General features: G+C 38.2%; 1 protein-coding gene across 1 annotated transcript in view; it reads right to left on the reverse strand.

Moving 5' to 3' along the window:
- TRHDE (thyrotropin releasing hormone degrading enzyme) overlaps positions 1-27,784 on the reverse strand; it is a 219,014-nt gene that overhangs the window by 24,413 nt on the left and 166,817 nt on the right. The window contains exons 11-15 of the mRNA XM_083859071.1: positions 24,966-25,099; positions 24,812-24,867; positions 6,145-6,292; positions 3,925-4,022; positions 3,326-3,433 (exon numbers count right to left, since the gene is read on the reverse strand). Of these exons, the coding sequence (XP_083715197.1) occupies positions 3,326-3,433; positions 3,925-4,022; positions 6,145-6,292; positions 24,812-24,867; positions 24,966-25,099 (544 nt within the window). The remainder of the gene's footprint in view (positions 1-3,325; positions 3,434-3,924; positions 4,023-6,144; positions 6,293-24,811; positions 24,868-24,965; positions 25,100-27,784) is intronic.

Raw genomic sequence — 27,784 nt, forward strand, 5'->3', positions numbered from 1 at the left:
ACAATTATTTTACTTTCTTATTGTGAAGAGTAGATGGCAATTCATTTCTGGACCTACCAGATTAAAAGTAATTACTAAAAACCACAGCAATTGTAAGCATATGCCAGTAAAACAGAGTTAAATGTTATTGTACTACCCAACACTTTATCCAAAATTAAATATTACAAGTAAAACAGAAAAAATATTTCAAAAGAACATCTAAAAAGTCGTAGATTAAAACTGTGGCAAAGAAAGTTATGAATGTTTGCATTTCTTCAGTATTATTTATAGCATATTTTCTGTTATAGTTATTTCAACTTTAACTGCAGTGACTTCCAGAGAATAAAAAGCCTCCCTTATATGATTTACTGACTGCGCATTTATGTGGTATTTAATATCACATTTTAATTTAAAACTGACTTAATTTTCAGTTGATTAAAATCTTGACACAAAGATTTTATCCCGTTGTCCCTACTGCTTTGAAAAGTTTGTGTCATCTTCCAGAATAAAGTTTCTGGGAAGGGATGGGTGGAAATGTTGCAAACGAGCCTTTATTTTTACAGTCACAGTGACACTTAAATTATAGCTATATATAAAATACCTCTGAGCTCTCTGGAACTCTGTTTTTGTGCTCTGCCTATGCAAACCCACCAAAACCAGGCTTTCTGCAGTGATCAAACAATTACATGGTTCTGTTTCAGAAGACGGAATGGCAAACCCAAGAATATTTACAGTAATTGCTGATAAGGAACGGAATAGGCAAGGATACATAGAGTTTCTGTATCTGTCACCAACTTTTCTCACCAGTTGTCAGGGAAGTCTGGAGACAGAGGAGCAGCATGAGTTTCCCCTTCTTTGTGAGGAAACAAGCTCTGAGCAAATCTTACAGGTTAAGTGACGAGGTTGTTTGCAGCAAATTCACAAACGGCTGTTAAAGGCATCAAACTGAGCAAACCACTTGATTGATGAGAAAGAATTCCAAATGGCACCTCTTAGACGTGCTCTCTGCATATATCTTGTATTTATGTGCTTGCCCTTTGCACTTGAGCAAGTTATTGTCTCTGAAGTGCTAAAAGAGGCAGAAGTATGACTCAAACGCCATGCTAATTAAATTCTGATTGTGGAATCATTGGTTTCTTAGTAAAAAAGCAGGAAAAAGAGCCCTTGCTCCACTTGCAGGTTTCAGTCCAAGTTAGCTTAAACTGAGTAAAGGTGCTATGGGGTAGCTCTGATTCAACAGGATCTCAACATTCCTGAGAGAACGCTGACACACTCTACAAATGCTGTCATTGTGAAACACGAGCTGATTTTATGTTTACTGAGGTGCTATTACTAGTAGTTTTTGTAATATTGTTTCAGTGTAAGTAGATAAGAAATGAGTTTTGCTCATTTATTAGTTACATTCAGGATGTGAGACTGCTCTGAGAAAACCGGGAAATTCTGGAGCAAGAGACTGAACAAATCCTACAATCTTAAAAAATATATTAAAGTGTGTCTCTATTTTCTTTGCCAGTTGTACCCCTATTTATCAGCTGTCAATCTCTATTCTGTAATTACATTATTTGCTGCAGCCATTTTTCAAAACTGTGCAGCTCCTTTGAGAAACACACTGCTTTAACTTAGTAGCTATTCTCCTCTGCCCTGCTGTGGTGCTTTTATCATAATACTCATCATATGCTGGCAACCACAATCTTCTGCTACCAAAAATGGCCCCATTGAAAGGCTAAGATGAATCTGCAGACAGCTCCTTAAATTTATTCCTTTTCTCTCTTCCTACTGATAGTAAAGCAATAAGCTTGTGTTTTGTTATGTTTTTCTTTTCTGATGCCTCCTTTCTTAATCCTGTTGGAAAGACACAGGCAGGTAGCTTTGCAGGGTGACAGCTTTTTTAACACTGAATAATCTACTGCTGTGCATGTTAATAGGTAATGCTAGGTTTGATTAACTAATTTTGCAAATGAATATCTAAGTAAATTACTTTTGCAGACTGTTTCCAATGATTCTTTGTCTTTAATTGCCTCTTTGAATAGCTTCATACTGATTGTTGCTGCTTATGATAAGAATTCTTATAAAACCCTGGGGTATATATTTCATAGTAAATATATCTGGTATCATCTTACACAGGAAAACCCTCCATCTCACACACATTTACTTAAAGCTACATAGTCATAGTTTCAAGCTATTTTTTTTTCCCAGAAGTTTCAAAGTCATATAGGAAAGTAATTTCTCTTAATGGCTGGTTTTAAAAGACACTTGGATACTTATGTAACTGGGTATGCCCGTAAAGGATTTTTAAAGACTACAAAGACAGACAGAGATAAATTAATTGCAAACAAACACTGGTAAGTCCAAGAAATCTCTGAAAATTCCTGCCTGCTTCTATGGCTAGACAGATCTGATCCTTTTGCTGAGCTAATACAAGACTGCGACTAAAAATGAGAGACTTTTTTCTCTTACCTTCTTCTTTTCTATTTGAAAGTAAAATATTTTCTAAACCAAAATATCATGCCATGTACAAATGTGTACAGTGCAAATATTTCACATAATCAGAAAATCCACTGTTCTTCCTAAAGAAATTGTGGTCTTAACCTATACTCTGCACTCATCTTATTGTCCATAGATCACTACATACTCAAATATTTGAAATATCAGTTATTTCTTATTTCTTAGATGCTTGCCTTTAAAAGATAAACTTCATACACTATCCATGGCTCATGCTCCTTTGCCTCAGCTGAAGAAACTCATGTCTTGACAGCCTGACTTACATATTTGCTGTCAAACCACTACAGTGCTGCTAATGCTCAAGGCATCAGCTCTAATATTACCTGCTCTCTGAAACATTACACAAGCTTTTCCATGTATTCCTGAATCATATTAATATTTAAGTCTTCACCCTTAAATACCTTTAAACATTTCCCTCCAACACATATCCTTCCTTCTCAGTCCTTCTGTCTCTAACCTCTCTCGCTTCTTTATATGTTTAACATCTTCTGCTCTCTTATCCAACATAGGTTTCATGTTTGTCTGACAACATGGTGTTCGCTCATCTTTCTTTAAGTCCATCTGTAAACCCATCTTTTCATCTTGTTGCATAGAATTATCCAACAGTAATTTATCAGGAGTGGGCAGAATCCCTTCCATCCACTCATATATGCAAAGTCAAATAATTCATTCTGAAACCCCACAGACATTTTTAAATGACAGCCAGCAACCTCTGCCTCCTCCTGTAAAAAAAAGAAAACAACCTTTGCAAAAGAGGGCACAGCAGACAGGGCAGGCATTCAAGGAAGAACTGAACTGCCTCTCAGAAGGAGAAATGTGAGATACATATTTCAGCTCCACTTACCGGTTCCTATTGCTAGAAATCCAGTCAGAGATTAAGGTTGCAGCCTGCTGGTGACAGTGTTTGTTCCCAAAGCTGCAGGCCAACATGATGACTTCTCGGCGCAGCTCTCTGTCCAAATTAAAGAAAGCAATAAGGCTGAATTAACAAAGTGTTTGAATGTTTACAAAAAACTACTTCTTATAACAGTGACAGCAATCAGTAGTTGGGCAACATATCAAAGACAATATGGCTTTACAAATCTCAGTGTCAGTTTAATGCCTGCAACAACTAAAGAAAGATCATGGATCAAAACCAGCCCCCATTCACACTTAGGCACTCTTCCCAACCTCTGTGGTCACATGAGTACAAGTTCTTAGAAATTCAGTGTAGTCAAATATTAAGATAGGGCTTAAGAAATAATGTTCTCCCCAAGTTAAGAAAGTCGAATTCATCTCACAGCATCTTTCTGCTCTCCCAGCAACCCAGAAAGGAAAAAAGAGAAGGCTGACAGAGCTAAAAAATTATGACTGATTTATGTTAAGCATGAGTAAATTTTAGGAGGGTGCCATTATATAATTATATTTCACTAATAAACAATAAAAAAGTAAATATAACAGTACTCATGTTGGTATGATGCTTGAACAAGTGATTTGTTTAAATTGTTTGTTGGCCATCCAAGCTTCAGATACATTGATGCCACTTGTCTTAAAATATACTCCTGAGGAGAAAAAGAAAAGTATATTTAATATTAAAAATAATTTATTTTTCTTGAAATTCAAATACTGCTGACTAGTGAGGTTTGGTCTCTCTTTGTATACCCTCAAATAATGTCCAATTCCAAAGACTTGGCAAAGCTATTTCTTCACTTATAAACTTCCTTCACTATTATAGTTAGAAGCAATCTCTAGATAAGCTGCTTGATTAGATGGCTAGCATAAGACAATACATTGTTATAAAATCCATACATTTCAAACATTCATTACATGCTACTTTGAACTCAAAATGCGCAACTGAAAAATTACAAGAGTGTCAATAGCTTTATCTCTAATTTGTGGCCAATCTTGACTACACTGTGTATGTTCACTTTCAAAAGAACACTGTTTTAATATCCATAGCCATCCAAAAACACTATGTGGGTACAGTCAATTGACTTCAGAATACATAAAGATGTGGCTGCAAATAAGCTTTGTGCACTTAGTGACACTATGCCTTAAGTTTAGGCTCCTGGTGTGCTTAAGGAACAAAACAAGCAGAAGATATATTTTAGTGACTTCTACTTATTACACAGAGGACATATTTACATATTCTGACCAGTTTTGAAGAAAACCACTGTCATTGTATTCAGCGTAATTTTTTTTCCAGTGGAATTCACCAATTTGGAAAAAAATAACTGAGATATACAGAACTGCATAGGAGAGCATCTATTTTATTACTACAGATGCATAGGCATGTATATATGGCAGCACAAAAGATTCATACTGCAGCTTTCTCTAGCAGATTTGTTATTCTGTGACTAAAAAGACTTTTTATTCCCTCTGCTATCACCTCGGCTTTCAAAACTCCCATCAGTAGTGATAAAACATAACCTGGCTGTGAATTTTACCGGTTTTATTTATTAAAATTGTGTTTTCTTTACAAAATCGTGTTTAAAAGTGAAATAGCAATGGCAGACTCATAAGAATTTTTATTTGCAATTAACAACAGACTAAATATGCAAATTATTTCAACTGCATTTTACATTATGGCTTCAGTTTGTATGTAGGCCTTAGTATATCTTCTACAAAAAGAATTCTCCATGTCATCAGGTAATTCTGCGTGCGTATCTATATATCTATATGTGCATATACATATATATATATATGTATATGTATAGGTGTATATATGTATATAACTTCTACATATATACACACAGTCACTTCTAACTTTATCATCTCTGAGCATGGTGTCTAGGGTTACATACACACAAACAGATATTCATACATTTATGGAGAAAAAAGCATCCTTAGGCATTTCAGGCTTTAAAAAGCTGCTTCACTTGAAGGCTTTACAACATTACATAAAGTTACCGTATGCTGGCTGTTGCAAATATGTAGACTACATAAAATTCATAGTGAATAAAAACCCCAAGAGTTTGTAATTATCACTGGTGTATCCTGTGTACTTCATAAACTATGCTTCAGTGTAGCTACAGGTACATGTTAAAATATTTTCCATGTCTATGTTAATTATCTACTGTGAGCTATTACTGCTGTCCCTTTGGACACAATTATGAATGGGCTTTTGGCTCAACAGTAATCTAATTCTTGTTAATTAAGGTAACTGCATTGAATTCACCATGGATTTCGGGATGAAATAATGACTACAAATCTTTGCTTCAGTTGCATGTATTCTGTTCAGTTGTGCCTATATTTGCTGGTTTTGCTGATCTTGGGCACCCACCTAAATATCATCATGGGGCTTCTCAAAAGATAAAATCTGCCAATAGAATACTTTGCTTCTTTTAAGTGAAACACTTTATTTGTCATAACATTTTACATGAGGGATAATTACCTTTCTTTCTTCTAGTCATATATGCCTCAAACAACAGTTATCACTGTTCCAATGCAAATAAACCCAAGCTTGATAATTGCTATGCTTAAATAAAGAGTAATTAGGAAGAAAGTTAATATCTCTCGGTCATTTACAGTATCTAACTGGGGAACAGTTCAAATCTTGGCAATAATATGAGAGAGTAAGAGGCAAAAGGAAGAAAGGCAGGAAAAACAGACAGATGGAGAGAGTGAGGGGATGAAAGAAAGGAAGAACTAGAGGAAGAAAGAGAGGAAGACTGTATCTCTTACATTGAAGATATTGTAGTTTTCTGTACGGTCCAACAATTTATCTAGAGGATAAAGAGCTCGGCTGGCAGCATGCCAAGGCAGGAAATCTTTTTCCTCTGAAAGGTACCTCATAATCTCCAAAGGAATATTCTGAGGCAAATAACCAGCTCTGCACAAAAAAAGAAGTTAGTATGAAATTGGTTTTTAGAAGATATTCACAATGGTGCATAAACAAGTTTTTTTTTTTTTTTTCCCAAATGAAATTAAAATGCAGAAAAACATGATCAACTCATCACATTTTAATGACATAAAAATTAACCTTATAAAAAACCAGCAACTTGCAGTGTCTCCCAACACATGGAAGCATACTGACTTGGTGAAGTAAGGCATGAACACACATGAAAGAAAACCAGACAAGATATTCCTACTTCGAACGGATTCCTCTGGCTATGAAAAACATGAATGAAGAAGTAACTGCCTTCAAGGAAAAAAATATCAAAAAGATCCACACGAAAAGGAAGGTGTTGCTTTGTTGATTTGTAAGATAGAAAGCTGTCTGCATGAAATCAACAACCCAAGGCATTTTGCTTGAGAGAACATTTCTAATGACCATCAGCAATTGAAAAAACTAGTGCTGAAGAAGCTTTAGTTCTACAGTTATTCTCTTCACTCTTTCCTCTCTCCTTTAGAACTGTTCTGTCTTCTATCCACCTTAAGCCACTTTGGAAGGACTTATCCAGTAACATCACTTTGGTTCAGGATCCTCCAGCATTTTGCACATAAATCATGGATTTTTTCAGGTGTTTATAAATCAACCAGCTAAAATTTTGTCCCATTTTTTGCAATCATAAAAGACCTCCCCCTGCATGGGAAAAAGTGCAGGGGATGTACAGGAAGGGTTCTGAAATAATAGCATAACACATAAAATGCAATACAGACACAAGCATTTGAAAGTTACTTTAAAAAACAAATACAGAAAATGCCAAGTTTTAGCTTTTGCTCTCACTTTCTTTTTCAGAATAGCACTTTTTTTTTTTAACTATCCAAATTGCAGAAAGAAAGTGCAACCCTGCGGGTGTGAACTTTCCTGAAACACATTGTCTACTCTTCTCCTGATGCAGGTGTTTAAATCCAAAAGGAGTTACCTATCGGCCTGGAGAGGAGATAATGATTCTCTTTTCGTTAAACAGTTAAAATCAGCAAGGTAAATTCCACAAAGTTCAGTTTAATAGGCTACAGTATGATACAGCTTCACAGACTAGTTTTTCTCCTTCATTGCAAATATTCCTTTGATTTTCCATCAATGTGGAAGAAAAGCAAACATACAGCAAACAAAATTGCACACATTAGTACAGAAATTAACCACTGCATATCTGTTAATATAGGATTTTATCTCTGCTGTAATAACATGTAAAAACTGCCTCGCTGCTTGAAATAGTGTGTTTCCTTGCAATGTGCACCACATCACGCAGGCTTTCATCTTTTACACTATCTATTGGAAGAATTACACTCTGTTCCCTTCATGTTCTCAGGAAAGAATTGAGTTCATCTAACAGATTTCAAAAGTATCTATCCCACCCTCCAGTCTGCTTCTTGCCATTTTTGTCCACATTTTATTAGCTCTGTTCTCAACTCTAGTTCCAGTACATACTCAAGCACAAAAAACAAGATCACTTGGGGAGCCCACTGTGCCAACTGAGGAACTGAGCAAATATGAAATGAAAATGGTCAAGCTTTTAGAGTAGGCAGTGGACAATGCATCTGAAGACAGAAGGTTGCTCCATTTAATAGGCCTTGTTTGTGAAGCAGCAGACTATCATTAATATGAATTCTATGTCTTAATACTTTGTAAAGATCTCTAAACATAATTAATGGAGCCACAAGCATGCTGGACTGACTGCCGTTAAAAATCTTGGCGATAATGTTAGCAAAGAGGTAAACTACCTTGAAGTTACATGTATATAATTAGTTTCTAATACAATTTGTGATTATTTTTACTGATAATTTGATTGACATGAAAAAGTGTGCAGTAAGGAACAAGAGGAATAGCTCTAGGAAACATGTTGCTTAAATAATAAACAGATTAATATTTATTACAACTGCATTAACAGATATTTAAGTTCATGTTTTGAAATTAAATCTACCTATACTAAACAAAAAGGAAATCAACACTGCAAAACAAACAGATTATTTCTTTTTAAGCTTATGTTCTCCATAAAGACATATAAGAAATGAGCTCAGAGATCAATCTCTTATTCCTGAGCTCAGAGCTTTCTGATGAGTTTCAAAATCATGATTCCTGGATGATGATGTTCACTCATCCTGTTCACAGCAGCTGTTACTCCCATCACTCACTGCTTCTAACTTCCAAATTCATCAGACTATTCAATTATGCCTGTCTCACTCCCTGACTCTCACTTTTCCTTTTGTTTCCCTAAGAGTATTGTGCAACTTACACAAACAGATTGTGGCAAAGTTAATTTATTTTTTTGTTTGTTTACTCTTGACCCTCGTTTTCTTTCTGGGTATGACTTTAGAAAGAGCTTATGCTCAGTATTACCAGAATCACCCCCTCAATCACACATCAACCAATCCATCCCAAGAGAAGGGATCAGGATGAAGGGAGATTCTTAGGGATGAAGGGAGATGCTTGTCATTATTATATAAATGACAACAAATTCATCACTTCAGATCACGGTTTACAGGAAAAGTGGATATGGTTGCCACAATTAATGTTAAACTCTTCTGTCAGCACATACTGGGCAGTACAGATGCTTAGATGAACCTTTGAGAGAACTCAAGCAGAGACATAACTCAAATCCTCTTACAGTGGTAGTTAAGACAGCAACTTTACTGAAGAAAATTTAAATGCTTCAGGAACACTACCTTGGCAGAATGTTCTTTATATTATACACTATTTTATTTCATGGATGCCCACAGAAAATCATGATAGCCCTATTTTTTTCTCCTAGTTGCTAAGCAGTGTTTACAAAATTTTTACTCCAAATACACTGCACTCCTAGACTATTTGCCATTAAATAGCTCCTGTCAAGAGGTAGTAATTACATTTATTGTTTCACCTTTTTGCATAAAAAGTGGCATATAACGTGCATGTTATAAATTATTAACGATATACTACAGTTTTAATACCCAAAAAAAAAAAATTAGCAAGGGTAAGGTCAAACACTAAAGCTGCTAATTTTTTACATTCATAGTTGAGAATATAGGATATAAGGAGAAACTCTCACCTTAGACCACAAGAGACATAAACCATGAACCATAAAATGCACAAGTCCTAAAATCCAGATCACAGATCTAGGACCTGTGTGAAGTGTCCCAGGAGGTAGCATGACAGCCAGGTCAGCAGAAGACAGAACCTTGATAAAGTAGTGTGACTGTGTGGTGAGCTATGCTCTAATAGTCCGCATCTTCACAAAGCACAACTGGTTTCTTAACTTTTGTATTTTAGTACAATCACACTATTTTAGTTTACACTAACAGTTTGTCCAGTGCTACGAGTGACTCCTCTGCATTCAGCAAGATACACTGGGCTGAACTGAACAGTGGCAAACCACAAAAAGGGTGCTGGCATGAGGGTTCTAGGATTCTCCTTCACTAGCCTGGAAGAACTAAGTTCAACGATGGTTAGATAGGATCTGGTGAGCAAAAGCATTTATGGAGTAGGAAAATAACCAAAATGAGGAAAGAAGGCAGAACAGAGAATGAGTCTGAGTGTCTCTGAACTCTGTTGAAAAACAGACATGTGGAAATGTTGAACAGAAATGTCTCACAATTACTGTAACAATAATAAGAAAACTCAGACTAGCATCTTCCCATCAAAAGCAAAATTTTATGCTTGTAAAATAATTTTCCTGTCATATAATTGCCTAGAAATGTTCACTCAAAGGTACTACAGAGAGTATGTTTAGTACATACTCTACACGTGCAGCTTGACTTATTATTCCTTCTTTCAAGGTCAGTGACAGAAATCTGTATTTTTCTTGTGTCTTTTCAGCCATCAATCATATTGCTATCTTTAAGTCCAGCAAAATTACTATCAGATATTGCCTGTCAAAGTCCAAATGCATGAGAGTCAGGGCTAAAAGACAAGGTTCTTTTCCAGCCTAGCCATCTTGGAGGAAAATTGAAATATTGTCTGTCGCTAGGGGAAGAGCTGATTATGAGCTATAGCGATACCAAGTAACAAGTATAAACACCACAGAAATACTGTGATGCCCAACCTTGTGTCTAGTCTGAAACAGGTGGAGTTTTCTCTAGGTATGTCTCCAGCAGCCACCTGAGAATCTTAGCAAGCATGTATCTCTTTCTTAAAAAATTCTGCAGAGGAACCTGGGATAGTTCTGGCAAGTATCGTAACACATAAAATAGTTAAATTAAACAGTGTTGACACATAAACAGTGGCTGAAAGCATACTGATGTTCAGGGAAAACACTTCTCAAGGACAAGGTTAAAAAGTTTACAAAACTTCATCTACGGGATCTGGAATCAAAAGAGCCTTAAGAACTCATATAGTGTCTCCCTACCCAAAGCAGATTCATACCAGCGCCGTTCCTGACAGAAATTTGTTTTGTTTATATAGGCCTCTACCAATGGATATCCCAGGAACACTACTATTTCAGTACTGCTCTGCCAAGAGGAGGTAAAAATATCATAGCTCTGATCTTTTGCCCTGTAAATATTAATAGAAGAGTACCAACAGATCCGTTTCCTGTTATATATAAAATGATCTGTTGTTTACATACCTTCAGTATAAACTACAAAAAGCAGACATCCCTCTTTATAGTATTTCAGGTTAGAGTTTTGATTTGACATCATGGGTCATACAGAAAGCAGCCTAGACTTAAAACAGCCTCTACAAGCCCTCTCTAAGCCATACTGAGTCATTTGAAACACATGACTATAAAAGCAAAATTTAACCAAAAAGAACACATTTGAGATGCTTCACTGCTTTACCAATTTTTACGTAACTGTCTGAACCCATCAGTTTATGACCATGGCAATCATTCTGCAGCCACCACTACACATGAAAGCACGTGTTAGAAACAAAGCACCACATGAGTGATGTCTTATTATCTGTGCTCCTGATTTCACAGTTGCCTGCCAAACTCAAGAGGAGAACAGGAGAACAAGAACGTGGACTAGCAAAAAGATCTGGTTTAGTTATGAGACAAATTACCTCTAGACAAACATCCTGGTTCAGTCGGTTTTTCATGCCAAAGGAGACTGCTGATGAACTGTATTGAAAACATGATCTATCCTTTTTATGAAAGGACAGAGGTGGAAAACTATTTTACAGAAGTTATAATATATTAGTATTATGTGGTTTATGATATCAAATCATATAATATCATAAGCACCAACGCTTAGTACTATCCTGCTTACACTTAAGAAGTTGCTACAGTGGCCATTGCTACAGAGAAAAGAGGCAATGAACAGAAAAAGAAAGTACTGAACGCAGTAATGAAATATCCCTCACAAAGAATTCCCAATAAAAATCTCGTGGCAATAAAAATAATCTTTAAATTACATGAGCTTTTAATGAGTCAGATAAAAGCAGAGGATCTAGATTATATTATGAAACATCAGTGTGTATTCAACTGCATTCTGACCTTGATTTGTTCTTTACACTGAGCCACTGAACTTATGGACAGATCCCGGCACATTCATTTTCCCCTTAGGGACAAAGTACCAAATGGTAGTGTAATTGCCAAGGGAAAATTATTACCCTGTTCTGAATTATCTCTATCATAAATCCAGCACCAGTCAAACAGATTCTGTCACAAAAACGACAGGGTTGCCGTACAGTGATGAGAGTCCCATATACAAGGGCACCATAAATCCTTTAGTCCCACCACCCAACAAAGGCATTATAAGTCATATGTTTAAATCAAAATTAGAAAATCCAAGCTGGCAGCAAACTGGTCTGCATTACAGAAACAACGGAAATGAGGTGATTTACTTGCTGCTGGTTTAAAAACCACCCTGCTTCATCTGTTTCTTAGAAATGTGTACTACCACGACTTGCTTTTTGTCTGAGTAATTTTGAAGGGGTAAAACACAGCTCTCCAGAACACAGATGTGCAACTCAGATTAACATCAGTTCCGTTCCCATGCATGTGCAAAATATGAATAATTAGACTATCCTCATTAACTCCCAGTGACAGTTTAAAGTAAGTTAGGATTTTTAACAATTGATTCATTCTTTTACCTTAAATGTGTGGATTAGAATAACTCACAGAGAAACCTGGCACCAATAAACATCCACATAACTATATCTGCCTTTTTCATTTTTTCAGGACCTATCAAGGACTGGTGTCTCTACCAATGTAGTCAGGATATTCTTTCCCACAGCCCTTTAACAGCAATTCCTTGATAGCTGAGGAAAAACATAAATGTTGAACCCTGACATGTCAAAAATAGCTTTGGGCAAGGTGACCCATACAACTGGGAAATTAACTCTTGTAGTCACAGATTTCCCCTTCAACTCCTGCAAGGCTAGAAGCCAACGATTAAAAACTTAGGATGACTGGTATCCATGTTCAACCACAGAAGCTGCAGACAGAATGTCTTATCATAGAAAATTAATGGACAATCTGTAAAAAAGGCCCTGTGATCTCCAGTATCAAAGAATAATCTACCTCACCCTTCCCTCCCAGGATTGGGCTGACTTTATGTAAAGACCATGTAAGGACTTTATTTTTCTAAGATGCCAAAGTGACTTGATGGAGGTATTACGGTCTGTACCAGCTATGAACTCCCATTTAAACAGGAGAGAAATGCCTATGTGCCCTTTGATGAATACAACAGCAAGTTTTGGCTTACAAGATAATTTTAAGAACTACGTTTAATTAGCATTCTTACTCTCTGTATCTTTTATCTGTAAAAGATACAGAGAGTAAGACAGTTTTAAGTGAAGCCTGCTTTTTATTATGTTTTCTCACATGCAAAATATTTAAGGACTCTTCAAGTGACATTCAACTTCACATAAGAGCATTTGAAGCATCCTACAAAGAACAGTTCAAATTCAATGTAATTATCAGAGTATTATGTGGCTTAAATTATCTTGCACTGTTTTAGAGTTGCCACATAAGCAAAGACTAATATTAATTTGAATTATTCATCTCTGTTGAAAACAGAAGAAAATCTCAAATCTAAACCCCTCTATGCTTGTAAAAAAACCTCTTCAAACTGTAGCTCACACTCTTTCCTTTCCTTTCCTCTTCTTCTCCATATGAAAGAAAAATTAATTAAAAACTAGTAATACAAGAAGAAAAGGAATAATTTTACTGCTAAAAATTAAGGCTGTGCAGTAAGGTATGTCATGTTTTCCATCTCATGAAACCATGATTTTTGAGAAGTATATAATTTACAGAGTTAAATTAAGTAAAGAAATTCAAATGTATTTCAGGGGCTAATAGACATCCATTTCAGATGACTCAATTATTATTAAGTGTTATTTATGTTCTTTCTTGGTGATTTTTGTTGGGAAGGGTAGAATGAAACAGCCCTTCTATTCATTAAGTTGTCAACAGGTGATGGTATCTATGAGAGCATGTTTCAGCAGAAGCAAAATTGAGTTAGTTTATTATTATCCACAATACTTTCTCATCACTCCCTGTTTGCCTGGTCTAATGCTTATAATTTGCATATCAGTCAGCCAAGTGAAATATGTGTTTAAAAGCCAGAAACTTCATATGGATAGCACAGAAGTCTGATCTTGAGAACACACACATACAATCCAAATTTTGTTTGCCAGAATATCTACAGAATTGGATATTCTTTTTCTAAAGGCAATTACCAATAACCATATTTATAATAAAAAGATTCTCTGAAATTCTCTTAAACCCTCACCTATTCTCTTATCTCCATTCTGCAGAAAGAAACAAAACACCAACAATTTAAGTGATTTTACTAAGATCACCTAGGAAGGCTACAGCAGATAGAGCATGCCAGGTTTCTTCAGTCCCTGTGCCTTAGTCATAACACAGTCCTTCCTGTCCTTTATTGCTTGATTTCTGGGTAGAGGGAAACACACTTCTTGCCAGATAGGAAGGAGCTAAGCAATTAAAATATTCCAGCAGAAACAGCATATATGGACAAAGACCAGACCTTCTCCAGACAACAATCCTGGTCAACAGCAATCAGATAAGCTCAAAAAGTAGGATCATTTCTGAGACACAATGGTGCAGTCAGGTCAAAACAGCAGGCAAAGCAGTGAGTAGCCCATGATAGCAGACTTCTTTCTTTATGTTAGTGAGGCATCAGTATTGTCTTTTATGACTAGAAAAGCTGGTTTATGCCTTCATTCATATACCCTTTGCTGATGCTAGAAAAGCCAAGGTGTTTAGATCAGGACCTCCAGCTTCTCAGAGTGGCTTGTTTTTGCTACCTTAACCAATGTAGCAGAAGGATCTTTTGCTCTCCATATCAGTCCTGTCAGACACACAGAAAGGAATCGGGTTCTGGAGTAAGGGGTCAAAAAAGCTGCTTGTTTTGAGAGAACAGTTGAGGGAGGTAGAGACTAGGGCTGATCAGGCAGCTGTGGGGAAGAAAAAGGGCTATGTAAATGAGATGAAGTCCCAAGGAATGCATGTATGCCTGCTATGAGAGGATAGGGCCCCCAAAGAATGCCACAGGCTTTGAGGCTGTACAAAGGCTTCCCCCTGCCCCACCAACACAGATTCCTCAAGCCATATTTGCGGCTCTTAGCTCTGTTTCCAGTACTTGAAGTTGCAAAAAAGCCTTCAGCAAGCTCTACTCATGAAGTCCTCTTCTTGTTTAACCACAAACTCAAGTACTTTTTGAAGCGTAATTCAGCCTGGTTCAATTAATGCTCCCAAAAAAAAGTTCAGAAACTGTTCCCTTCCCCTCTCATTACACAGCAGACCCTGGCAGCTGCACTGCAACAAGGATACATCCATACCAAGCTGACTTCAGAAACTAGCTTGAACTCTGAGACTAAGGCTATGTGGTAAAAAGACAATGAGTTAACAACCATTAGCTAAAAATAACTCTGCCACTCCCCCGAAACCAGAGCCAAGTCTTCCTGGCAGTTTATTCTGGGTTTGGCTAAGAATAGAGTTAATGTAGTTTACAGAATAAAACAATTACTGCTATAATTAGTCGAAAGTACCAGAAATAATTTAGGCAAATTTTGCTCAGATATGACTAGACCAAGACCTTCCCTCTGCATTAAACACTTTGCAGTCAGATAACAGGGTTTTTAGTACATGCTGAAGAGTCTTCAACTTCTTCCCTGACTCTCAGCAGGTATTTCTATCTTTCAAGATGCTCTCACAGCAACAACACTTCCCTGGAATGTGCTTTACAATTTGCTTTACTGCCTTTAGCTATGTAACAGGATCAGATGCACAAGTAATACATACTACAAAAGCAGAATTGACTTTTAGTGTGCTTAGTTGCAGAAATTGCTTTGATTCCTCCTGTTATGAACACATGCAAATGTTAGCTGAAATACTTATCTCCACATAAAGCACATACCAATGCAGTGATATGTCATAGAACATAGAGACTGATGTGCAGCATATGGAATGAATGATGGTTACCTTAAAATAATTGTAACTTTCTGTTTTCTCAAAAAAAGCACAGCTACTTTGGCCCATTGAGAGAGTATTTATGTCGAAAAAACCCAAACAACTTCTGTAGGAAACCATATCTAAATCAATTGCTAGTGAACCATCACCAAACTTTGCCTGACAGTGAATGGGAGTTACTATGGCATCTGCTGAAATAATTCAGATGAGGCCTCATTTATTAAAACAGTAAATCTATACCACTATTAATCAAGCGTGATACAAAGTATCGATCTAATACTCACTCCCTCAGCTAGTACTCAGAGGCACTAATTAAGGGAGCTGCATAACACATCTCGTTTTCTTTTGAGTCAAACTATTAGAAAATGCAATCAGGAGTAAAGACAAAGGCTAAAGTCAAACTGCAGATTAGTAATTTAAATGGATCCTCTATGACTGTTTCTGAAAAGCGCAACAAAACAAAGTCAACAGCCCTGAATGTGGCTGTTGAAATTTTGAAGTATATTGATTAATGTACGTTAATTGTGCTGACAATTTCTACCTTTGTCACCTACTTACCATCCAGATCCAGCATTTCACATGGGCCCTCAAATCCCTTGATTTCTCCCAACATTACACTAAACAGGACCTGAACTAACACAAACAATGGAACCAATTAGCCCACATATGTTGGAAGACTTCTAATGCTACAAGAAAAGAAATCTTAATCTCTGTGAAGGAAAACAGCAATGAAGATCATTTCAACTCCATAGTTTAGTTTTATTATGTGTGTATTTCCACCAGACATTTCAAGAAAACACTTTTCCAATTTAGCAGAAATAATTCTGGATTTTATATGGAAGTGTATGAACTTAGTTACAAGATAACTCTCAGTTTCCAGAAATAAGAACAGCTTATCATTATGTAGGGTGGTGCTGCCTCATGTAGCTGAATGGATAAAATGGTATTTTGCCCCAGTGTCAAGACTCCACAGCCAGGAATTAATTTTTTAAGAAACAATAAAATAGGGGGTTCTAAAGACATGATTTTCCAGATCTAAAAGGCTATACTTTATTAAGCAAGACTTACTTTTTAAATTAATTCCTCTCTACAAGTTGGTGAGAAAGTGATCTGGAGTCAGCATTAGCTTACTTCAGTATTTTACTTCTGGAATCAATCTTGGGAGTCAAATGCACCAGCTGTTAAAGATAAATTTGTGTCAAGGGAGACAATTTGGATTTATATATTGAAAAGTAGGTTGGTACTGCGTTTTCCTTTGCCCTCAACCTTGGGTTTTATAGAGTCAGCAGAACTCACAGCTAAGAAAGAAACAAGCCACAAAGAATTGTTTTACAGCAGGAAAACAATCCTCACAACTCAACCTATTTCTATTTGCACAAGGACCCTGGTTTTGGTCTGGTGTAGGAAATTCTGATAGAGAGGAACACTTATGAAGGCCATCTACAGCATGGAAATTGAAAAAAAATGAAATTTGGAGAATTGAAACCCTTGATTGTTATGTAATAAGTGTATTAATATCTTGAATGTTTATTTTGTAATTTAACAGTAAAAAGCCACCTCCGTGCCCACCCCCCTGGGGGGGGGGGGCGCGCAGTGAAGGGGGGACTGCCTGGTTGCTTAAAAGCTGCCCGCAGGCACCCTCCCTCCGACCCCAGAGTGGACTGCCTGCCGCCTTAAGAGAGAGAAAGCCTGCAACCCCCTCCCCAGAACCCAGACCACCTTAAAAACAGAACTCAGGAGCGGGCTCGCCCGCTCCCTTCAAAGAAGCCCAGCACCGCGGCTCCCCACCCCCACCCCCGACACCGGGCGCTCCCACCGCCCGCCGCCGGAGCCGGAGAAGGGGAAGCTTGCCCGCCCGCCACCGAGGCCACAAGAGAGCCCCCGTGGCTGATAAGCGTGCCGCACGGCTCCCACTTGGCTCCGTGGCGCGGCCGCTCCTCCGTGCCCACCGCGGGGACCCCAGTCGCCGAAAAAGCCGAGAAGTGAGCGGGGCTGCGCGGCCCCAACCCCCGCTCCCGCCACCGCGGGGTCTGGCTCCCGGCATCCCCGCGGTCCCCGTCCACAGCTGCCACCATTGGGAGTCTGCCTCGGGCTTCCCAGCCCAAACCGCTCCAGCGCGGCACAGCCGATAAGAGCAGCCCGCCGCACTTCGTTCCCACCACAGCCTCGTCCCGCAGCAGCGCCGATAAAATAGCGCGTCCTCCGCCAGCCACCGCTGTTAGACGGCGCGTCCCTGGGCTCCCGTGCCACGTCCCCGGGCCGCCAAACTGCCGCCGCGGCAGCCGGCCCCGGCCCAAGCCCAGCGGAGAAAACCCCAAAGCCCGCAAAACCACCACGTGGCGCACCCAGCCGGGCGGCCGCCAGACCGCCACCCCACTCCAACAAGAACACGCTCCGTCCCCACCTCACAGCCCCGCCACCATCGAGACCTCCGAGACGCCATATCTGATTGCGAAACTGCCATGAGGTCGTTAGAGCCTGCAGCCCCTACGCCCCGGAGCGACCCTGTACATGCAAATTAGAAATCCCAGGTGCATCTCGGGACCCTTTTAACACCAAAAACCCCTTATAAAAATAAACCTAAGTAAAATTTAAACCCACAAGAACCAATACTAGGCCGTGTGTACCCTAGAGCATCAGTGGAACTGATTTTTCCTGTTTTTGTGACTCACTGTGACTTAAAAGTACCAAACCAGGAGTGAGACCCTGAGGCAAACAAAGGGAATTCAGAACTTTTGGAACACTCCCAGTGAGGGAAGAGTTCTCCAGCCCTGCTGAACTTCCTGCTGCAGAGCTGAAAGGACCCTCCTCCTCCAGGGCACACTGGGCAGCCAAAACCCCTCGAGAGCCACTATTGTAAGAGCTGATTAATGAAGGCATTTTAAGGAGAAAAATATTATCTCTGCCCATTTTTAACAGAAATCACTTAATTCACAGAAAATTCTGAAGGTACAATTTTTTCTTGTTGCTCATTTTTGATATAGCTCAACATATTTGAGAAGCCTACAGGGGCAAGCTTCATTTGAAAAGACTATAGCTCAATCTGCCCCTAATCTGTGCATGTGTGGTAGTATAGCATGGATGTGAGGGGTTTTTTTCCAAGGAAGTTATAGCAGATGTTGACAACTTGGCTGACCAATTAAAGAGTTAGTTACGCCTCTGGAGAAGCCAGGCTTAAATCAGAGGATCCCAGGTGGCTCAGCCCTTTCTCTTCCGACTGGCCAGGAGTTACCACCTCATCACAAGTTAGAGATCCGGCCCAGGCCATGCCGTGCCCCACAGGGAGTTGTGGCCAGGCCCGGCCGGGTCTCTGGGGGCCCCTGCCCCGCCAGCAGCAGCCCCGGCCGGCTCTGTCCCCTTCTCACACGCCCTCGGCTGCTGACGGGGGAAGGGGAGGCTGCAGACCGGCACTGCTGGGCTCGCACCAGGGACTGTGGGGGCTGGCAGGGTGGGCTGGCCCTGGCTGGGCCATGTCTGGGCCGGGCTGCGGGCGCCACTGGCCCGAGGGAGGCATCTATCAGTCTTCCTGAGCGGGCTACCCCTGCCATTCCCCATCACCAGTGCAGCTTTGAAGTTTGACACTGGAAGCCAGCTCGAGAGAAAGACAGACTCTGGGCAAAGACATTAACTCTTTCCTCCAAGGAAGACAGAGTGATTTAAAATGTAGAGAGACAGCATGAAACAAAGTCAGCAAAAGAACTGATAAAGACTATTGGAAGAAGGGATGGAGGAAGTGGACGGTTTTGACTGGACTTCTCTGGATGTAAACCATGGAGAAATGGCCTATTTCTTGTAATATCATAATGCTGTTTGGGGGAATGCAAGTTCTAGCTAAAGGTTGTGTGTACTGATATAATTGAGATTTAACTAAGAATTTTAAATAGAGTAAGCCCCCAGCTCCTGGGGTAAAAATAAGGAGGTCTCAGCTTTTGAGACAAAGGTGATTCTAGAGATAAAGTGATTTGAAGCCCTGGCTTCTAGGCTAATAGGAGGTCTCTATTTCCTTTGATATAGAGACGACTTCAGAGATAGAAGAAGAGAATCCTTGTTTTATACTAGAAGAAGTATTCTTAAATGGCACTCCAAATACGCTGGGCGATCCATGAGTAGCCAGGGAAAGGCTGCTAATGGGTGGAACTGCACAGATCTGCAAAATTTTGGGCAGTTGTAGATTTGTGACATTGAGAGCCACCAGACTTTTTCTTGTGGCAAGTATCTCCATGAAACTCTAGAGAGACTCCTCTCCCAAAGTGATGCAAGATTATGTTTAGATGGTTGCAACTGACTGAAAAGCATAGTTATCTCTCTATGTTATGTGGGAACATGAACAATTTGTGGTAGGAGAAAGGGTTGGTTTAGAAGTTTCATTTGTTTTTTTTCTTTTTTTTCCTCTTAGTGTGTGTTAATAAAACCACCTGTTTACCTTAAGTTGGGCCTGTTTTGCCTTTTTCTCTCAAATCCTCTCTCCCAGAGGGAAAAGAGAGTAGACACTCAAACCACTACACTAAATTTGGCAAAGCAGAATTCAGCGAACGTGAAACCACTACAGCATGGAAATGGACAGCACTCCAACACAGTCATCCATCCTTGGAGCCTAAGAACAATTATCAAAGACACCACTTCATGCCTTCTCATTCAGTGCTTACAGAACTGGAAACAACAATAGCTATTTTAAATGACAGTAAAAGAGATATTCACAGTCGCATCTGATTCAACACTGATTAACCTGAAACATAAACCAGACCTATTTCTTTCACATAATACTAGATTACGTCAACCAGTTTAATGAAGGAAATATTTTATGAAGATTTAGAGCCCATGAAGGAAGAACCAGGGGTGACACAACACTCCTAACATTAAGTGAGTAATTTATCTTATGTGGTTAAGTGGTTTTGAGAGGTCAGGTGCATGTTTCTCTCCATTAACTGTCAGTGTGCTACAAGGTGAGAATGTCAGACTTACAGGTCTACCTATAGGATGCCTAAAGTAAATTGGGAGGCATCCCAGCTCACATAGTCAGTAACTGATCCCTTTATCCTAAGGAAAGAGAAAGATGTGAGAAATTGACAATGTTACTCACACTCTTATGAAACAGTGCGACTTTTGTTATTTATTGCGACACTGCTTATTGGAGCTACCTGATATGCGCACTGCTCTGTTTAAGCTTAGAAGAGAACCACAGTTCTGTTTGTCTTCTCTTGGCTTCTGGGCTTTTGCAGTCAATGTTTACTAGTATCATTTACAAGAACCAACATATTTTTAAATTCTACTGAAACTTCATACAAACAAAATATAAAGAATCTTCAAGATGAAGGGAAGAGGGAGTGTCAAGGTGCTGTTCTTGCTCAAGAACATGGGACATGAATTGCCACAAGCTGTGTTCTGCCAAGGCTACAGCTTTTTAGATCTTAAGGGTATGTGCATGCACTACAGCCAAGAATTAGGCTTAAAAATCTGAAAAACAAACAAATTGTAACTTCCTTTTGTTGTTATTATTTCACTCTCTGTTGTTGATATTCAACTCTCCTTGATGTTATATCAACCAAAATACAGCAAGAAGGAAGATGAAGGACCGCATTTCCATATAAAATGGACAAAAAAAAAATTAAAAAAAAATTAAAAGCTATAGAGCTTAAAATATTCCTCGGTAATATCAATTCATTTATGTCGTTTATTTTCAAGAAATCACTATGCTGGACAGTAAAAGGATAATAAACATTTCAGAGGAATGAAATCAAACACAGCTTAAAAAAATTAAATGTGCCATTCCAAAACAATTTGTATGCGCACTTTCTTTCATTTTTCTCCAGATCTAAATATTCTTAAATTTTACTAAAAAGAAGAGCTGCACTTGTTCTACAAACAAAATCAATTAGCCGTATAATGACATAGAAATAATCATTTCGGGACAGACAATATTATAATAGTGGAAAAATTGAGTCAAAACCTTTTGGTATTATCTGCATCAAGTTCAAGAGCACACTAGGAAGTACTGCAGAAGTTTCTAAGAAGGACAGAGTACTTTGAAGAAATACAGTCTCAACAGTACAGTAAAAAGAACTGTTTACCTTAGAAGTAATTTTTGAAAGGACCAGCATGAATTTAAGAAATCATGTTTTAATTTTTTCATTATTTTAACACTAAAAATAATACCTAGAGGTTAGAATTAAGGTATGCATTCTACAGTTCTCTTCCCTCTCTCAAAGCATGCACTTTATAGTTGTAGACAAGAAGAAAACACATCATTGCAACTAGGGACCAAAACTGAGGACTGAATTACTGTTAAAAACAGCCAATCTTCTCAGAAATCAGTTCTGAACTACCAATTACTACTTCTATGTCTGTTCAATAAGGTTACTCACCTTCTCTCACGTCACAGTCAGAGACAAGTGTATGCATTTAATCTCCCCGTCACGTAATGTCATATGGGCAGGGAGAAATGCTCGCTGTGCATCCAACACAAGGCTGAACCAGCACAGCACCCACAAGGCAGATAATATCCAACTATGGTACTGCTCCAAAACAAAGTGGGGCAACTTTCTGCACTGTGCCTTGCAGCCAAGGAAGGAAAAGCTAAGCTGCTTTTAGGCTGATAGTGTCCTTTTGAACAGTGACTTCTTCAGAAAATTGAAAGTGTCTGTGTTATTCTGATAGCCCTCAAAGCTTGTTTTAGGAGCACTGCTGTGTCACATCAAAGCACTAGACACAGCAGGAGAAGCTGCACCACACTGCAGCATCAGGATTCAATTCCCATTGCCTGTCCTGGCAAGAGTTTTTCCAACTGCTTTCCTACTCCAAGAAGTTCTGATGCTTTGACATCAAGGACAGCCCTCAACACACTGCTAAGAGTCTCTTAATGCCTTCCTAGCCCAAATCATCATAAAGGAACATAGCAAGTACTAGGCTTTTTCTTTGTCTGGGAGAAGGGGAATGAAAATGAAAAATACCAAGCTTTTCCTAAAAAGTTACTCTATTGACAGCCAGCCAATCAGAATAACTTCAGCATCACTGTAATAGTTTGGAGGGTTTTTTTTAAATAGAAAGACGATAGATTAATAATGCAACAAATATCAACAAGAAGTATACCCTACATGGCAAGTTTAGCCAGGTCCACACATCTTATTGCTACTCTTGAACTACAGACCATAAATTTGTGTTTGCAAACAGATCTTTCCTCCAATCAGACTGGCTTATGAGGCACACTCTCAAGGTAGCACCACTGACAGGACTCTGGAAACAGGAGTCTAGCTACATATCTCTATTGGTAGAATATTTCCTCTTATCCATTTATGTATATACATTTATAGCTCCACTGCTTTTTTCCACAGTGCATGAAGATCAAATGCAGCAGCAGTCTGCTGCAGACCATCATTACCAAAACAAAATCAAGTTTTTATAATGTGAAATCTTGTGAAAGACTTCACAAGGCTCTAGTATATTTACCTATGAAAAAGGTGCCTGATCTAGTATCCCCAAGTATCCCCATTAAAGTACTTCAGAAATTAGTGGGGAATGCATTAGTCATCTAATCTTTTGAATGGTTTTTAGGTAGACAAAACTTGGCCAGACAATTCAGGTTGGGTCTTTAATCAAGACCTCACCTTAATACTCAATGAACAAGACATCCTAGAGCACTGGCCCAATACTGACTCAGAAGTAAAACACTCACCTACAAAAACTGGCTTAAGAAACAGCTTTTTTCAGCATCTAGACTTTCAGAGAAGTCTAGCCACATCTGACTGCATTCAGTTAATGGAAAAAGAAGGTGACATACTGGCTCTGTGTAACTGCACACTACTTCTCTGAGGTGTCAAAATCAAATAAAATTGGAGTAGATTATGACTTTGCTAAACATTTGGTAGTTCAAATAGTCTAGATATTTCTGAATAATCTGCAATATTTTTCTAGTCAGAGAGTAGACAAATCATGATCTACTGAAGTTCGATGTAATGACCTATTTCTAGTTCTTTACTGCTACCAATGGGAAGATGACATAAAGAAAGAATGAAGGGCAGTGCAAAAAACGAACGGATACAGCTCTCCCCATGATACTTCCTTCCCTACTACATCTCTGGACTATAAAGTAAGGGCTAATCACTACTTTATGTCAGCAGAAGGAACAAAGTGGTAGGGCACACAGCTGTGTTTTACTGCAGTGATGCCAGAACATCACTGAGCTGTGACACTGTGACTGTAGCCCAAACACCTCCAGTGACCACGTAGTTAAATATAAAGACAGTAGTATCAGGAATTCTTTTCATACTACCTTTGACATGACTCTGCAAGTAAAATCACATTATTTGCAATTTTGCCATTAAATCAGTAATTATGCAATTAAAACCCTGTATTAATGCTATGTTCCCAGGTATCTCAAAATTAAAGAGTTACAAATGTTCCACTATTCTCCTCTCATTTTATGCTTTCACTGTCAACAGACTGGATTTCAAAATGGGGACCAATCCATTGCCTCCATTTGTAAAGAAGGCACTACCTAACCAGCACTGTTTGTGTTAATTATTAACTCTCATCATAATAAAATACAAAATGTTGCATAAATTCCAGAAATGCTCAATGGAATTGCTTTTCCACTATGTTTGAAAAGCATCACAGAGGAAAAAATGTCTGTTCTAGCAGATAATAAGAAAAGAAAGATATTGGAAAAATTATGTAACAGTACAAGTTAGGGCAAAAAAATTACTGAAGCTTGAAGGTGCCTTCCATCTCAAATTAAATACAGCACAAGGATCAGTGGTAAAAGAAAGGAGAGATGGGACAACCAGGAGAAATGGAAGAAAAAATGCTCGTTCATTAGAGAAAGAGGAAAGAGATTATTTATCTGCAAAGTGTTAAATTGAACTTGCTGCAGAATTGATCAAATCTCTTCAGACTCGGAAATACCCTACAGCAATTATTGATCAAGAGTAGTGAATGTGCTACAGACCATGTGTATGTGCTATACAAAAAAAAAAAAAAAAAAAAAAAAAGCAGAGGAGGGGAACTGAAGTGTGTTTAAAACACACTTAACTTTGAAACACACTCAACTGCTGAGTTAATGGTTGCATGAGTTATTGCAGCAATGTGTATGAGGATAGATGATCTTCAGGAAAACATACCTGGCTAGATTGAATGCATCATCAATCAAGCCTGCTCGATTACTGACAGAGATAACCTGTGAGGGGCAAGCACAAAAATGGAACCATTTAGGGTGATGAAACAGTGAAGGTTCATCTATGAAAGCAGATTTTAGGGATGAGAAGAGGAGCTTACCTCATGGTTCCTTGTTAGCTGATTAATTAGCAGCCTCCAATTCCTAATATCATAATTAACTCTAAAGTAGCCAGTCTGGTTGATGTTCCCCAGCAACCAACTTGCCTCTTCCAAAGCAGGAATTTTGTGGTGTTCTGAAAACAAAGAAGAAGAAAGGAAGGGGTCTTGATTTTAAACTTAAACATTATAAAGGTGCATCTGTTATATTTTCCCTTCTCTAAATATATGTGAAGCCAGTAAAATTAATTCAAAGACCAACAAAAATACTGCTTGATTAATAATTTCCTTTATCTGTTCTGATGTAGAGAGATGGCAATGAACATTCCCATAGAGACCTTTTACCCACACAAAACTTCAGGTGTGCTTTTTCTTTCCTGGCAAATGTTACTTTTTAAGAGGTACCCACTTTAAGTCTGGTACCCTTATTCTGGCCATGCTTAAATAGTTTTCTACAACTGTAACTCAAAAAATTCAATGGATGCGGTATAGAGAGAAGAGTAAACCTGTGATTAAAAAAAATTGATTCTTAAGTGTTTCTGCATGTATTTGATTAACTTTTTACATTGGATTTTAAATTAAAGTACTTCCAGTTGTACAGCTTCTAGCTCCTAAGCACTGAGAGCCTCCTCTTTAGAGCTAGACCAATTAACCTTATACCACCTAACCTGTTCTTCATCTTTCCCCATGTTTTAAGTAATCACTTTAGGGCTGAAAGTCTAAATTTATTATTGTTTTTGTGCAGTCAGGCACTCCACAACTATTTACAGGAATAGGGATTTCAAAATCTCAACAACAGAAATGCCCTGAACTCACAACATGCACTTCTTTTTTATCATGGCACAAAGCATCAGGCTTCAACACCTCTGGAAGAAATCTTCAATCTAGTAAATTATTTTGACAAAACTAATCATGAATGAGAACTCAATAAAAATTCAGAAACACTTTTTTCAACCAACAAAATTAGTTTGTACACTACTGATGGAATAGTCTTCTCATTAATTTTTAAAAATAAAAAAGAAATACATAAAATTTGCTATAAATGTATTTCCATTAGGGAATTGTTTGGTGTGTTTGAATTCCCTGGAGGTAACAAATGGGAAAAAAGTTAGCAGTATGGTCTTTACAATTCACACATACTATCTAGTACATAGGCTCACTAAAGAAATTAATTTGTTTCAGTCTTTCTTATGAAAAAAAGTAATTCCTGCAGAAATAATAGTAAACTAGGGCTAGAGATAAAAGTTGTGCTTCTCCCTTGACTAACAGCAAACCCACAAATAACTACTGCTTTTTGTTTATACTTATTTGTACTTATTACACTACTTTAAGGTGCAATAAGTACAAAGATCAGCAAGACCTAAATCTTAAAAACACATAATTCTATGTTTAAATTCATGGCCCCTCATTATGCATGTGGATTCCAATAAAAAACTGCAGGATTAAACAGAAAGTCCTCTCTTCTCCGAGGTAGTTCTGAAACCATTAAAATCTCTGAAAAAATACATACATTAAAAATACTAAGGCCAGAATAATTCAGTTGATGCCTGTTTAATTCAATTGTTATTGCTCTTTTATCTGTGGTAAAGCACCAAACAGACACATTCTTTAGGATCCAACATATCTTGCAGAAACAGGACTGAGAAAATCTGAATTGAGTCCCCCAACTCTGTGGACATCCCAGGTATTCATACTGTCAAAGCACCTAAGCTGCTTTTGCCACCCAATCTGATTTGGAACAAGGTTGTAACATTTGCGAGTCCTTTCTTCCACAAGGGGCTGTACAGAGCAGTCCTTGGCAAACCCTCTTAGACTTGCTCCTCTATTTAAATCCTTTTTTCATCTGGTCAAAGTCAGAACCAGCCCATTGCTCCATCCTAGAGAAGACTTGAATCCTGTTCCTTTGTAACCTTAGTGCACTAGAGCTTCTGCCCATGCTCTTTAGTTGCAAACTAACCTTTAAATGCCACCAGTCCAGAAAGCAGCTACTTGTAACTGGTTAATCTTTGCACCTCTACAATGCTACCTAGAAGCATACCAAATAGGCTATTGGCACACATTAAACAATATCAGGGTAAATAAATACACTAAATGGAAATTTTTAAAATCACGTATAATTTAAAAATACACATCTTTTCTTCTTTGAGCATTTGTTTTATGTTTTCACCTCCAATGTGAGGAAATTACTTATGCTTCAACAGAGTATTGAATGATACTTGCCAGTCAAATATGACAAGTTCAGAATAAGCAATTTCACATGTAACACCTCTGCAACACCCCCCAATACATATCACTATAAAGGAGAAGAGTATCTTTTCAAAGCATGATGGCATTATTGCTGTTTCAGTCAGTTTAAATACAACCATAACCTCTTGCTATTATTTTTCAATAAGACCATCCATGTATTGACCTTCTACTGAAATAAAGGACAGACATCTTTCACACCTCCCCAATTCACATAAAGAGGTGGCTATTTTAAGAGACTGCCTGATACATATAGTTCTATATAATTTAGTTCTATTATATAGAACTTCATATAGTTCTATATAATTTAGTAGAACTTGGTATTTGTTTCTGTCAGTTCTCATGCTTTCCTATAAAAGAAGTTGTTTCTTTTGGCAATTACAGGCACTAAACATTTCTGTACACCTGGATAATGTCTCCACTTACCACAAACACATTTATTAGTTTCCTATTAAAGGTATCATAGTTAGCGAAAAGGTAGCAACTCAGTATTAAACCCTACTTAAACCATTTGTGATTTTCTAAACAACAACAGAGATTTCATTTGGAATTAAATCTATCTTTGAAGGTTTTAGATC

Source organism: Zosterops lateralis (genome assembly GCF_965231275.1).
Source record: "Zosterops lateralis genome assembly, chromosome: 4".
In the NCBI taxonomy this organism is placed as follows: domain Eukaryota; kingdom Metazoa; phylum Chordata; class Aves; order Passeriformes; family Zosteropidae; genus Zosterops; species Zosterops lateralis.